This window comes from Typopeltis vanoorti, chromosome 13 (genome assembly GCF_054136105.1).
Source record: "Typopeltis vanoorti isolate ZY-2024b chromosome 13, IOZ_Tvanoo_1.0, whole genome shotgun sequence".
Classification (NCBI taxonomy): domain Eukaryota; kingdom Metazoa; phylum Arthropoda; class Arachnida; order Uropygi; family Thelyphonidae; genus Typopeltis; species Typopeltis vanoorti.
Genome location: NC_143561.1, coordinates 31625865 through 31639702, shown reverse-complemented (window position 1 = coordinate 31639702; position 13838 = coordinate 31625865). Strand labels below are relative to the sequence as shown.

Sequence of the window (13838 nt, the reverse complement as noted above, 5' to 3'; positions counted from 1 at the left end):
GCCTGAAAGTAGCATTCTATACTTATTATTTAGTAATATCTCACTTGCTTTTATCTTCTTTGTCTGTGTAATGCCAATTATACACACATGGTACTTTTCCAATTCTTCTGCAAGTTTGTTTTCCTTTCCATTAATACTACTAATATTGATGGTTCCTATTTTCAGTTCTTCTGATGTTGGGTTTATTTTTCTTCTTCTAGATGTTGAGTTGAAGCTTGTATCAGTAGCTGCCTTTTTGCTGTTCACAGTGGTTACCAGAGAAAAACAGCAGGGCCTTGTATAACCAGGTGATGCCCCAGCAGCAGGAAATCTCATCATGTTGTATCATCATATGTTTTTGTGGTTAAAACCAACAGATTAAATTACAGTTTGGTCAGCTAAGTCCCAAATTTGCCAGCCCATCTTCATTCGTTCAGTACCCAGTAGATGCCTACTAATGGGGTGCACCATGTGAGTGAGGACTGGACATTAGATCAGTAGCCCAAGTCAGTTCTCTATATTCCTGAAAGGCAATGTTATTGGATTAATACTCCCTTCAGAATCCAACATAATCCACCATATCAAAGACTACATTTATAGATGTTATTTAATGTAAATCTCTTGTTATAAACTATTATTCATATAATTACCTTTGAGTTTTTTTTATTTCATTATTTAATCTAGGATATGTATTAATAATGGAAAGGACTCTGTATAAAAATGACGTTCAGATTATTTTATTTATTCCTATGTTAATAGTAAAAGAATTTGAGTTCATCATATTTAATTGTATATTATTTGAATTGAAAAATATCTTTTTATTTTATTTCTGTACGTAAAGGTAAAATGTTATGTAATGCTTATGCTTATGTACTGCTCTAAATTGTTGTCATGGAGACGGAGTTAAAAGTAGAAAGTGCGAGCGTGGTAGCATGCGAGTTATGGACATGAAATGGAATTGATATAAGCTAGACAGTGAGAAGTTTTGGTGGGAAAAAGGAGTGAAGGTATATAAACGGAAAGCGAGAGTCAGCGTCACAGTCAGAGAGTCAGCACTAGAACTGCAGAACTAGGGACTGAGTAGAGTTGCTGCACTCAGCACAGTGCAACAGAGATGAGGAAATAATTTATTAGCAGCATGGAGTTAAGTAAGAGGCTGTAGTAATAGGAATTAAGTGCTGTAACTAGATTACGAAGGATCGGGATGTAAATTGACAACTCAGAATATTGATATGGAATTCTGAAGTTAATGTTGAATTCCAGAGCTTTCAAGGAAGATTAGTTGAAAGTTGATTCTATTGCAAAGTAGTATATGAGGAATAAGTGAATTTTCTAGTGCAAGTGTGTCTGCATTTGTGATGTGCTGAGATTAAAGATTAAGTTAATTTAAAAAAGATTACTTTTGAAATGTGTAGCTCCAGTGTGATAGTTAACTAAAGTTTTTAAGTGTGCCTCAGTGAATAATATGTGCAAGGATTTATTCCGGTAAGAACAGTTGTACTTTATAGCATTTTAGAGTGAAGTTATAAGAATTAACTCCTCCTGTTAAATCCTAACATTAACTGTGGTGCATATGCTGAAATTAACCGAAGCTAGAAGATTAATAGTCTTCCCCGCCTTATACCTCTTGACTGAACTATGTGATTTATGACTAAGGGATAGATAGAGAATACAATTGTTAAAATATTTGCTGTGAATTTCAGTGATATTGAACTTTAGAACTATCTTTGTTTATTAGGGAGAAAATAGATTTTAAAGACTCAATGTTTGTTACCAATAGTTGAGTAAATGTTATGCATTGTTGAACAGAGTTAATTTTGCATTATCTTGTATCCAAAGTATGCTTATGTTTATATTATATAACCCTGCATTAAATGTTTTGTTTTATTGATTTCAATTTGTTGTTAGCCTGATTCTTTTTCACTGCACCGTTCATAAAATTATCAGACCTAGCAGGAACCTTAAATGTTGATGTCAAATTCGGCCTATATATAAAAATTAGACTGCTAAAGTTAATTAAGTAATATAGGGTGGCACAGTATAATAGAAATTTCCCTATATTTGGATTAGTAATCAACATACAATTAATTAACCTTATTAAGAATAAAGAAAAAAGATGGTGGATCAAAAGACAGGATGTACTATTACTACTATGGATGGACGATCCAACAATGTGGAGGTCTCCTCCCAGTTATTTGGCTTTGAACCTCAAGTGACCCTTTATCCCAACACCTAACTCCAAATTTAAGTGCAACCCATTAGGTTTATATACAGGGCTTGAAAAATTTTGTGTTGGCTCACCAGTCAGGGAAATATCTCACTCATCAGTTGCTAGCCTAGGTGTTCTCTACCATGTTCATCTATTATATCACAGTCACATGTTTATTTATGGATCTCATCAGTTTATAAGCTTTTATTAATGGTACTGCTAATTTTTATCCTATATATTTATCAGTGTTGAAGCAAATATGTTAACTGCTCATCTCTTATCTCTAAAAGAATCTCAATTGGAATCTTCCACAGAAACACCTTTCTCAACTATTTCAATTACATCCTTCATGATGCATTCTACATAAAGGGAAAAACATCTGCTTTTGTAAAATCTGGTATCCCTTGTCAAAAGCTATCCAACTAGGAATCTGCACTTTTCAGTCTGTTTTGGCTCAAGATTTCTTTACTGTTCTTCCCCTAACTCTAACAATCATTCCCTTTTTAACTACCTAACATTAAAGATTGATTGCTAACAAACTAATTACCAAAATTGTCAGACTGTCTTACTAGGGAACATTGCTGTCCTCAACACAAACTGGCTCTGCTACTCTAACTTCACAGATCAAGATGGAAGGAACGCTGAATCATTTGTCACTAGTGAGTAAGTGCAATCCAGCTTTCTCACAAGTCGTTCATTGTGTGTCATGGTAGATGGCTTCTTCTCATCAGATTTCTCTATCAATAATGGAGTGCCCCGGGGTTCTGTGCTCTCACCCAAACTCTTCCTACTTTACATCAATGACTTCAAATCCTATTCACAGTTTCGCCGAAAACAGCACTCTTCATCACTCGAGAAATCCTGTAGTACTAATGTTAAACATCTCAAGATTTTCCTAACAAGTGAATTAAACACTGATCTCTTCAACATCCTCAAATAGAGTGAAGACAACTTAGCAAATTTCAACACCTGCCTTATTACTCAATAGAAAATTCCTACTTCATCCCCTCTTACTTTTGATAATGTTCCAGTTTTCTTTCAAGATTAGTTTTCTCTTCCTGGGTTGACCATCACATTCAATTTATTCAGGCAGAAACATATTACATACATGGCCTCCTTGATCTCTAAAAGTGTTTTCCGTTCTTCAGAACGGAAAAGATAGAGCTCTCAAGACCTCCCTAAGAATTCTTGATGATATTCCAAAGAGAGCAATCTGCTTTATAGATGACCCTTCCCACACAGACTTACTTCACCATAGGCACTCTGTTTCTGCACTGTGCCTTTGTTCTTTCACGGGCATTGCTTCTCTGAATTGGCTGCTACTGTTCCTTCACTTCTATCCATGCAAGAGCTAGAGCAGCCACTGGCTAATGCCCATACTTTGTCTAGCTTCACACATACCAAATTAATTTCTTTTCTCTAGTTATAGGTCATAAGACCCATAAATCGAGAAGACCCCCCCCACACATGAAATGTGTGTGTGTGGGGGGGGTCATAGTAAAAAAAAAAGTATCAAGTGTTTATCATTCTGTGAAGAAAAAAAAATTATGTATTTTATAAGTGTTACAATACTATGCTATTTTTTTTATTAATAATACCATTTTCATTATGTTTTCACTTTTATCACTTATAATATGTCTTGAATCAACCGTATGGAAAAAAGCAAACTATTTCTTCTCTGCATTATAAGCAAACATTGAAATATTCAGTATCATAAAAATTCTCAATGAAATAAAAGCGTTAGGTCTTCACATATAACTATATTAGTGCACTTTTGATTGCTTCTGGAAAGTTGTCAGATGAACAGGGCCAGTGATGTCATATGACATGGCAGCGACTCAGAAAAGAAAAGAAAACATGCAAACATATTCTGCATATTCCATCACCAGGGAAGAAATAAGTTAGTTACTGCTGTCCCCTACATATCTATTTTAAGTTGTGGTGCTGAAATTAATTGGTATTCTCAAAGTGCTACCAAGTGCTCTATAAGATAAAATGATGCATGTCTATCCAATCCTGTGATTGCTTGTATTCCATTACAGTAAAATCATTGATAATTGACAAAACAGGCATTTATAGTGACCATTAATCCCAATAAATGTGATAAGTAGATAAACATATAAAATAACTATTTACGATATAAAACAGAATCGGCATTACATAAATAAACTGACAACAAAACTGAAAATCCTCTTCTGATTCTTTTTCTACTCATCAAATAAAAATATCACTTATTACGGATGAGCAGACAGCACATTTTTCAAGGACTGTTATATAACTCCTTTAATCCATCAAATTTGGCTCACTGATCTATCTACTAACTGCACATTATTCCATTTGCAATTTCTTATGAATAAAAATTTAATATAACAAGAAAATAGCATAACTTTTAACATCCATTCTACAGTTCATTTTCTTGATGCTACGTAATCAAACTAATTCAAATCATAAGTTATAAAAACATGCAAACATACCTTGACATTAAAACCAAATCTTCCCTGATCATCTGGCTTCATTCTGATTGTCACTAATCCTTGTGCTTCTTCATGACCATTAGTCTGAATAAATCACAAAATATTTTATATATTAGTTAAATGTGAATTATAAAAATAATTCACATTTAACTAATATATAAAGTCTAAAAAAAAAAAGAGCAAAGGTTATAAGTCTGTCATGAATCACAATAGAAAGAGTATAGAAATAGTTGCAGGACATCATAAAATGATTTCATAATAGCATTTTTATAACACCATTCATTATCACAAAATTGTACTAAATTATACAATAAAGACATAATTTTGTTAATGATCTGATTGAAATGACTTAAAATATTAACCACATCTAAAACATTTCATTAAATTATCATCATATTCATGAATTGTTTTTCCAATAAAAATGGAAGTCAGGAAAAATAATATTAACAAATAAACAAACAATCATCCATTAAACAGTCTTGAACTGAAAATTAGAACATCAGGATATAACCAAATACTCAGGGCATCAGAAGGCTCATGAAACTGTGTGTGTGTATCACAATGCATGCAGTTACCTGAACCATATGTTAATTCCAACAGCTCTAATGAACCAGCCAGCCTGGATGGCCAGAAGTGGTTAGCATATCAGCTCTCCAGCCAAGAGGCTATGGGTTTGAATCCAAGGGCATGGATGTTTGCGATTGTCCTACTAACCAATTATCATATATATGATGTGATATATATGGTAATTGGCACCATAAAAATCAAATTTAAAAAAAATTAATGAAACAGCAGTACTTCCTAAAAATCCAATGAGTTGTCAAAAATTACTGCAAAGTTTGGCACGGAGATCAAGTTCTGCCTTGAAATTTTCCCAGTGGATGCATTACCAAAATTGCTTTGTGTATGCACCAAAAAATGTGCAAGCTTTATGGATTGCTAGGGTAAATGAAAAGAAGGAAAGCATTAACATACGTGAAAAGCATGTTGAGAGATTAGAGGAATTAGAAATAGGAGCAGGAGTCGGGATAGCAGTAGTAGAGGAACTTCCACAAGAGGTCGTGAAAATAAAAAGTGAAATGAAGCATCTGGAAGATGATATTAAACATCTAAAGAAGAGACTGAGAAGGAGGAAGTTAGTATTACAAAGAAAGAGTCAAAGGATAATCATATATCATTGTATGGGGGACTCAATCATTAGAGGTGTGATGGCTAATAAAGTGCACAAAACATGCTTTCCTGGTGGAACAATGAAACAAATACCTGATGTGTTGCAGAAAAGGAAAGATCAGACATCAAAATTAGTGGTAGCCATGGGTACAAATGACTTCAAAAAAAAATCAGCTAACACCTTTTTGTTCCGTATAGGGAGTAGGCGAGGTGTTCTTTAGCCCTATCTAACTTTAGGAGACTGAGTGGGCAGTTCAATCTCCACTGGTAGCCAATCAGAGATAGCCGGCCCAAGGCAATCACTAATTAATTCAGCATGCAGTGAAGAAGGTGGCTAGTAAGTGTTAGGGTTAGGGGCCGCCATCTGGTGGTCCCTAACACAATATTTTTAATGTCTGAAAATAGTGTGGGTTCGATGACTGATTTTCTTGAGTTTATGGGACGAAAAATCCAAGTTTCTGGGAGAAAAAATCTGCTAGCCCATGAGAGAGATCGACTAACTCTGGAACCAGTCAAGAAAAGGCTTAGAAAAAGTTTCTCTAGTCGGCGACTAGATTCGAACGCCTTTCGTCGTGCGGTCAAGCGCTGTAGAATGCAAACGCCATTTCTACTGAGCAAATGACTTAGGAGAAAAAAAAAGAATGTCTATAGGGACTTGAGGAACAGCAAATAAATAAAAAAAACAGTGTTATTGGAAAAGTCGTTAGTGTGTTGCCAAGATGTGATAATAGTGAATTGAGAAGGAGAGCAGATGTAATGAACAGTAAGATGTCTGAGTTATGTGAGGCAAAGGGGTTCAGTTTGTAAATCTATGGAGTGAATTTAAAGGAAAGTTGGAATGGTTTAAGTTGATGAATTTAAATGGGTTTTTGGTGTTGGGCATTTAGAAAAGCTGTTGTTTTCTAAGAAGGCACAGAATCAAGAAGTTAATATAGTAAATCATCAAAGTCTACTTGTGAAACAGGATCAGGGAAATGGAAGTAGTCACACCGAAAAGAGAGTGAGAGAGAGGTGGTGGAGCAGCTAGAATAGAGAATGTTGGTGCTGGTAGAATGACCTCAAAGACATAGGAATTGATATGTTTATATACAAACGTAAAGAGTATTCAAAACAAGAGAGCTGAGTTTGTTGCATTGATTGAATCAATATGCCCAAAGATAATTGGAAGGATAGGAATGTGAAAAGAAAGCTGTTAATGATTGCAGTGGAATTGTGTCAATGAGGTGTGGAAGTTAAATAGTACATGCACTAATTTTGAATCTGTGTGGTGTGAAGTTGAAATTAACAGGCTAGTATATCTGACAGGATGTTGTTATAGGCGTCGGAATGTAGAGAAAGCTGATTGTGAAATATTTAGGCAAATTGGTTGGGCATGTAAAAAGAAGGTGATCCTGATGGGTGACAAGTGGTACAACAAGAAAAGGTTACTGCCAAAAATGGATATATGTGGAAATATAAAATACAGTAAAACCCCAAAGTTATGCAATAGGTGGGACCAACAAAAAAGCGTGTAAGTCGAATTCGCATAACTCAGGGTATAATTTTGCATCTAATTTATATATACAAACATACAATTGGGACCAAAGGTTTACAAAAACACCTATATTTTTTAAGAAATATAATCATAATTGTAGTTTTTCGTACATAAAAAAAAGAAAGTTATTTTGATGTCGATGGTTTCATAAAATCTAATAGATTCGTCTGATGGCATAATGTCTTTTTCTTGTCATGCAAAATTTCTTCATAGCAAGCTAATGATTTTTTTATTCCTTGCCTTTTGCCTTGTGGCTACAGTTCGTTCCTCATTAGAATCTATGTCTTCCAAAATCTGTAAAGCTTTCTTTTATGATTGTTCTTACTGTGGATTCCTGTAGATCGAACTTCTTTGCTAGCTCACAAATTTTCATTCCGCCTTCAAAATCCTTAATAATGTTGAGTTTTGTTTCCAAAGTAAATGTTTTTCTTTTCTTGCTAGCTGTAGAAGAATCGGACTTGCTTCTTTTGGATGACATTATTATTTTTTATGTGATAAAATTTTAATCAGAACATAACATTAAACAATCGCAAGGTTTGTACACTATAAAAATCGTGTATGAATGGAGAACGTGCGAAACACGTCAGTGCTTGTTCACAGCATGTGCAACACTGGCGAATGTGGCCAGCGCCTGAAAGATATGACTAGTGGTGAGGCGTGAAGCGGGACGGAATATGTACATATAAGAAACTGCGTAACTCTGGATTCGCGTAAGTCGGGGTATGACTATGTGATTATGGGAAGCTCTGTAGTCAATTAGAATCAACATGTTGGGCAGATGAGCTGTGCAGTAAAGATGTTGGCAGTGCATGAGAAGTCATAAGGCAGTATGTGACACAAGCAATATATAACTGCTTACCAAGGGTTAAGTGAGTAAATAGAGTAGGAGTGAAATCAAACAAACTGTGTTGGAAACGAAAATGCTATGGAGGAGGTACAAGACAGTTGGTGGCGATCAGATCCATGAAGAATATAAAGTGCAGGCTAAAGAAAGAAAAGGTGATATGAGAGGAGATTGCCTGGTCAGGCCAAAGTTAATTCAAGGGAACTCTTCCACTATATGGCAAGCAAGAGCAAGTATAATTATGGTAGGTTGACACTGGTGGATAGTCATGGCAGCACAGTGAGCGTTGCAAAGGATATAGTTAAATTATTAAATGAACATTTTATCAATGTGTATCATACTGGTGTAAATGATGTTGTGGAACACATAAAAGGAAGACAAGTATTATGAGAATCGGTAGTGAAAGAATCAGAAGTATGAGAGATGTTGATTGGGTTAGATGTTAATAAGGGCATAGGAATGGATGACATATCATCACATATTTTTAAGGAATGTGTACAACAGTAAGCTATGCCCTTGACCAAAGTTTCCGATTATAGACAAGTCTGTATAACTGCAGCTGTAGTCAAGATGTTGGAGAGATTGGTAAGGAATAGAATACAAGATTAGGTTGATGAATTCAGCATTCTTTATGATGGTCAGCATGGATTTGTAAAGGGCAGGTCTTGTTTCAGCAATTTACTTGCATTTTATAATAAGGTAACAAGTGAATTATATAAGGGAGAATCATATACGGTGATATTCTTGGACTTGCAAAAGTGTTTGATCGATTGCCACATGATAAGTTGGTGTACAAGCTGCAGAGGATGGGAATAGATAATACCGTATTTCCTCGAATATAACTCGCACTTTTTTCCCCAAAATTAAAGCTACAAAATCGTGATGCGAGATATATGCAGGGATTTTTGGAAACTAAAGTTTTCAGGAAAAAACTAAAAATGGGTATGACTTATAAGAATCTCCTATATGCTATTGCTACTTCTGGCCTTAAAAGCGGTTTCCTTGTGTGCATTGTCAAAGTCATCTTCTTTCCCATTATTTCAAGATAAAATTACCAATCATTTACAAGACCTGAGATATGTAATGAACAATCCTTCACAAATGACTAATGAGAAGTGAAAGCAGAGTGCAAAACAGACAGCAATGGTTGGTCAGTAGAGACAGTGCAGCTATGAAGACGTGCATACAATTGGTGCGGTATTAATAAAAGATCATGGCACCCAATGACAAAGGCAAGCCAACAATTGTTGAGTTGAAATGCTAATTCTTTTCAACCGAATTCCATAATAGATGAAATCGCCATAATAATATTCACTAATATATTTCTTAGTTTTAACACATTCATTTAACAGATGGGGTGGTGTTTTGCCTGTTTATCATTCCAATGGAACTTCTCATTACCATTTGTGTACAGCTTCCATGTCGCCCGGGTGGGCTCAACTCACATAAAGTTTCAACCCTTTGGTTGAATTTTATTGCTGCTTGTTTGTGTACTACTTCCATATCTTTCGATTCATGGTAGAATTTTTATTTGAAGTTAGCCTTTGTGATCTGTCTTAATGACATTGAAAATTTCAAATGTAATCAAACTTATTTCATGTAATTGAAAAATTGGACAAACAATAATTTTTAGTTAGATACTGTGTTTGCGGTGCAACATGTGGTTTTGCTCGAGTCTATACAGCTTAGTTTCTGTGGGAGAGTATATCTGATTCATTAGTAAGTGCTGTTTTTATCCCAGATGTCTCTAATTGCACTATTTGTTGAGAAATATATTATACAATCTGCAAATGTCTCTGTACTTTATTCAGTGATACAATAAAACTGCTCGATTTTCTTGGTTCTGCAGTATAGTGGCTGTTGGGGAGGGCATGTTGTTTAATGCGAGGAGCAAGTTATTATCACCCTGATGTGAACGTGTTGAAACTTTTTTTTTTCCTGTGTGAGGTATACATGAAACTTTTTAATTTATTTTTTCGCAAAGTAAAATTAGGGGTGTGAGTTATATGCGAGGGTAAGTTATATTTGAGTAAATATAGTATATTGCTTAGATAGGGTTCTCTGAACCCTACCAGCAAGTAGTGTATGATGGAGCAGTGCCTCAAAAAGGGAGAGTAACCAGTGGCGTGTCTGGGTTCTGTTCTTGGGCCCCCTGCTGTTTAACTTGTTTGTAAATAATATATCATGTAGGCTACTAGGGATCTTAATTTGTTTGCTAATGATGCAAAGTTGAGGAGAATTATAAGTAGCACTGCTGAAGTTAATTCCCTTCAGGAAGATTTGCATAGACTTTTGACTTGGACAAAGGAGTGGGGTTGTAGTTTTAAAATTAATAAATGCCAGGTGTTGCATTTTGGAGTGCAGAAATATAAGGCTGTGTACTATACTGATGGTACAATACTGCAGAAGTAGATGAGATTTGAGATTTGGGAGTGATGGCTGACAGTAGACTGAAGTTTAGAGGCCACAATGATAAGAAGTGCTCTAACATGTAGGGATAAGAAAGTGGTTGTGCCACAGTATAACGCATTGGTCAGACTACACTTGGACTACTGTGCTCAGATTTGGTCACATGGTTTTCACTGTGATATGCAAACAATGGAGAGGGTTCACAGATGTGGATTGTGGAGTTTGGTGGCCAGGAAGAAAAGAGCTGATATGATAGAGATATTTATGTTGGTGAGAGAATTTTATCAGATTAATCCAAAGTGGATTATAAAAAGAGTAGAAAGTGAGAAGGGAAGAACCAGAAGCCAACATCCCTGGTGAAGAGGAGGTGTGAGGAGTAGATCTTTTTTCATGGAAAATTGTCAGCGAATGGAATGCATTACCAGAATATGCTGTTAACGCAAGGAGTGTTAAGGATTTTAAGTTTTGGTATACTAAATATGTTATCAGTTGAATGATCTTCCACGAAGAGGGTGCAATAATAATAATAATAATAATAAAAGATGGATTTAGCTTATTATAATTATCATCCATACTCCATGGAATCAGCAGCTCCTCATGGGAGATACATACTATTATACTGTGAAAATAATTGTATGCAACTTTTACTACTTTAAGTTGCCCAAATGAAGTCAAAATCAGTTCACAAATTTTAACAGTAATCTTAAATATAAAACTGCATTCAGAAAGGGCAGAATTATTATGACCAGTCTGAATTATTTTTGATAAATTTTGTTAATGTTATTAAATTCCATCAAGCCAGAGTGCTGCTGCTGCTATATTATATAATGTTAAGGTGTCATATTCCATTTTGCAAATGGAAATAAAAAAAAATGAGCATTTTGCAAAACGCACCAAAAAATGAAGGGAAACAACAAAGACAAAGAATGTTTGAAGTAACGGAAAGAAATCATTTCTAGGGTGTATCATCCAGTCTCCAAAGAAATATGCCCATGTTTGAATTCTATACTTTTTCTCAAAAATTTTCCTGAATGAATCTCAATCTTAGAAGAGAAACTCAAGATCGAAATTGGATGATGAAGCTGAAGTACTTTAGAAGATGGAAAAAGTAAGAGCTGATGAAATAAACAATAAACCATTGCAAGAGAATGCTCTGTAGGAAACTAGTAATGACATCTTAATTGTGTTGAACTATAAGAGAAACATTGAAGAAACATCAAGGACTGAAATTTTGGATAATTAAACCACAAAATTAAAATAAAATAAAACACAGTAACAGCAGCCAAAATTATTCACATCTAATTCAGTTATTTTTGTATTATCCAAGATATCCTCTAGATCAGTGGTCGCCAAAGTGGTCGATATCGATCCCCAGGGGTCGATATAACCTTGTTAGGGGTCGATAGAAAAATATAAGACATCATGGTATGGGTAATATTTAATTCGGTTAACTTGGATTACCTCCATCCTGAATGACAATGCAATTAAGACTGAATCGTGGGAACAGTGACATGAATAGGACCTGTAAGATGGAGCAAGGTCATGAAAATAGTTACGGAGGCCAATCATGTAGGCCAAAATGACATATTTACCAATAAACGGATGTCGGTGGTTCACGTCCGGCGGTGTGGCAGAAGCAAGATTGCAACACGTGCGTGGTTGCTTATTTACTTACACGTATTCGATCCCATTCTCATTTCTGTGCATCGACATACAAGTGAGCGTTAATGTTCTAAAATTAATTTTTTAATTAATTTTTTCTGTAATAAACTGTCTTCAAATGTACAAATTAAACTGAATTTAATTTGCGCAAATAAATTATGTGCACACATACACAGCAAGTTACCAGCATTCATTTGTACTACAAGTAAAAATTTACCATTTCTACCTGTACTGCAAATATGTGTTTGTTGTTAAACGATATTTGCCATAATTCATTGAGGGATCTTATTTTCACTTAAATCCTATTACCCATTTTCTCCACCCCTTACCCTTGCTCAGTTTCCTGTTATATTCCTTTTTTGAAGACGAAGATTCATCTTTACAAGTGCACCAGCTAGACCTGGAACATCTCAACAAAAGCAGCAACCAATATTATAAATAGCTTTGGAACTAATTGTCTAAGAAATATCCTGAATTACTGCTGGCAAGACCACATTCCCAACTCTATTATATTAGATGAAGCCCAGCAAGATCCTCTAGTCAGCATTGTTCAAAGAAACCAAATAAAATGGCTCAGCCACCAACTCAGACATCCACCCTCTGGTTCTCTACACCCCTACAGATGAAAAAAGAAAAAGAGGCAGACCCTGAACTCAATATTGGAAATACATAAGTAATTATCTCCCCGTTTCCCCCACTGCCATCATCAGAGATCCATCAGTTAGCATATGCACATTATTCCGATTAGTGTGCACAGACTATGTTCTCGAAAAGTTCTCGGGCTCAACCATAGATGGCAACACTATTAGCAAAATTTTTTTTTTCTAAGTTGGTACATCTGTCATAAGCATCTATGTAAAACTGCAAATTATTCAATCAAGTAGTTTGTTTTATACAGCTGTCTGAAGCAAAAGTGTTGTCTGTATACCTTGAAATGGATAAAATTGATTATCATGCAATTATAAAATAATTTGTAAAAGAGAGTTTTAACACCCAAAGAAATTCATTTCGAGTTCATAAAAGTTTATGAGCACTCTTTCTCCTTCCTTTTCTACAATTAAGAAATGGGCTGCTGAGTTTAAGCGTGGCCGTACAAGACTTGTAGATGATCCACATGAAGGACGTCCAAAAAGTGTAACAACACCAGAAATCATTGATCAAGTGCACGATATGTTACTGGATGACCAGCGAGTCAAAGCTCGTTAAATTGCTGAGATTATAGGCATTTCAAAAGAATGTGTAGGATATATTTTGCATGAAGAATTGCAAATGAAAAAGCTCTGAGCAAGATGGGTGCCACACTTGCTCACAGCAGATCAAAAACACACTCGCATGAAAATCTCTGAACAGTGCTTGGAGCATTTTAACAAAAATAAAACTGATTTTGTGCATCGAATTATTACTATGGATGAGAAATGGATTCACCATTACACACCAGAATCCAAACAGCAGTCAAAACAGTGGAAAGAAGCTGATTGTTCAGCGCCAAAGAAGACAAAGTTGTTTCCATTAGCAGGAAAGGTCATGGCATCGGTGTTTTGAGATGCTAAAGGCATT

General features: G+C 35.2%; 1 protein-coding gene across 1 annotated transcript in view; it reads right to left on the bottom strand.

The window, feature by feature from the left end:
- Positions 1–13838, bottom strand: part of Ptpmeg (protein tyrosine phosphatase Meg) — a 558329-nt gene that overhangs the window by 212704 nt on the left and 331787 nt on the right. Inside the window, exon 15 of the mRNA XM_090403197.1 lies at positions 4663–4746. Within this exon, the coding sequence (XP_090259323.1) occupies positions 4663–4746 (84 nt within the window). The remainder of the gene's footprint in view (positions 1–4662; positions 4747–13838) is intronic.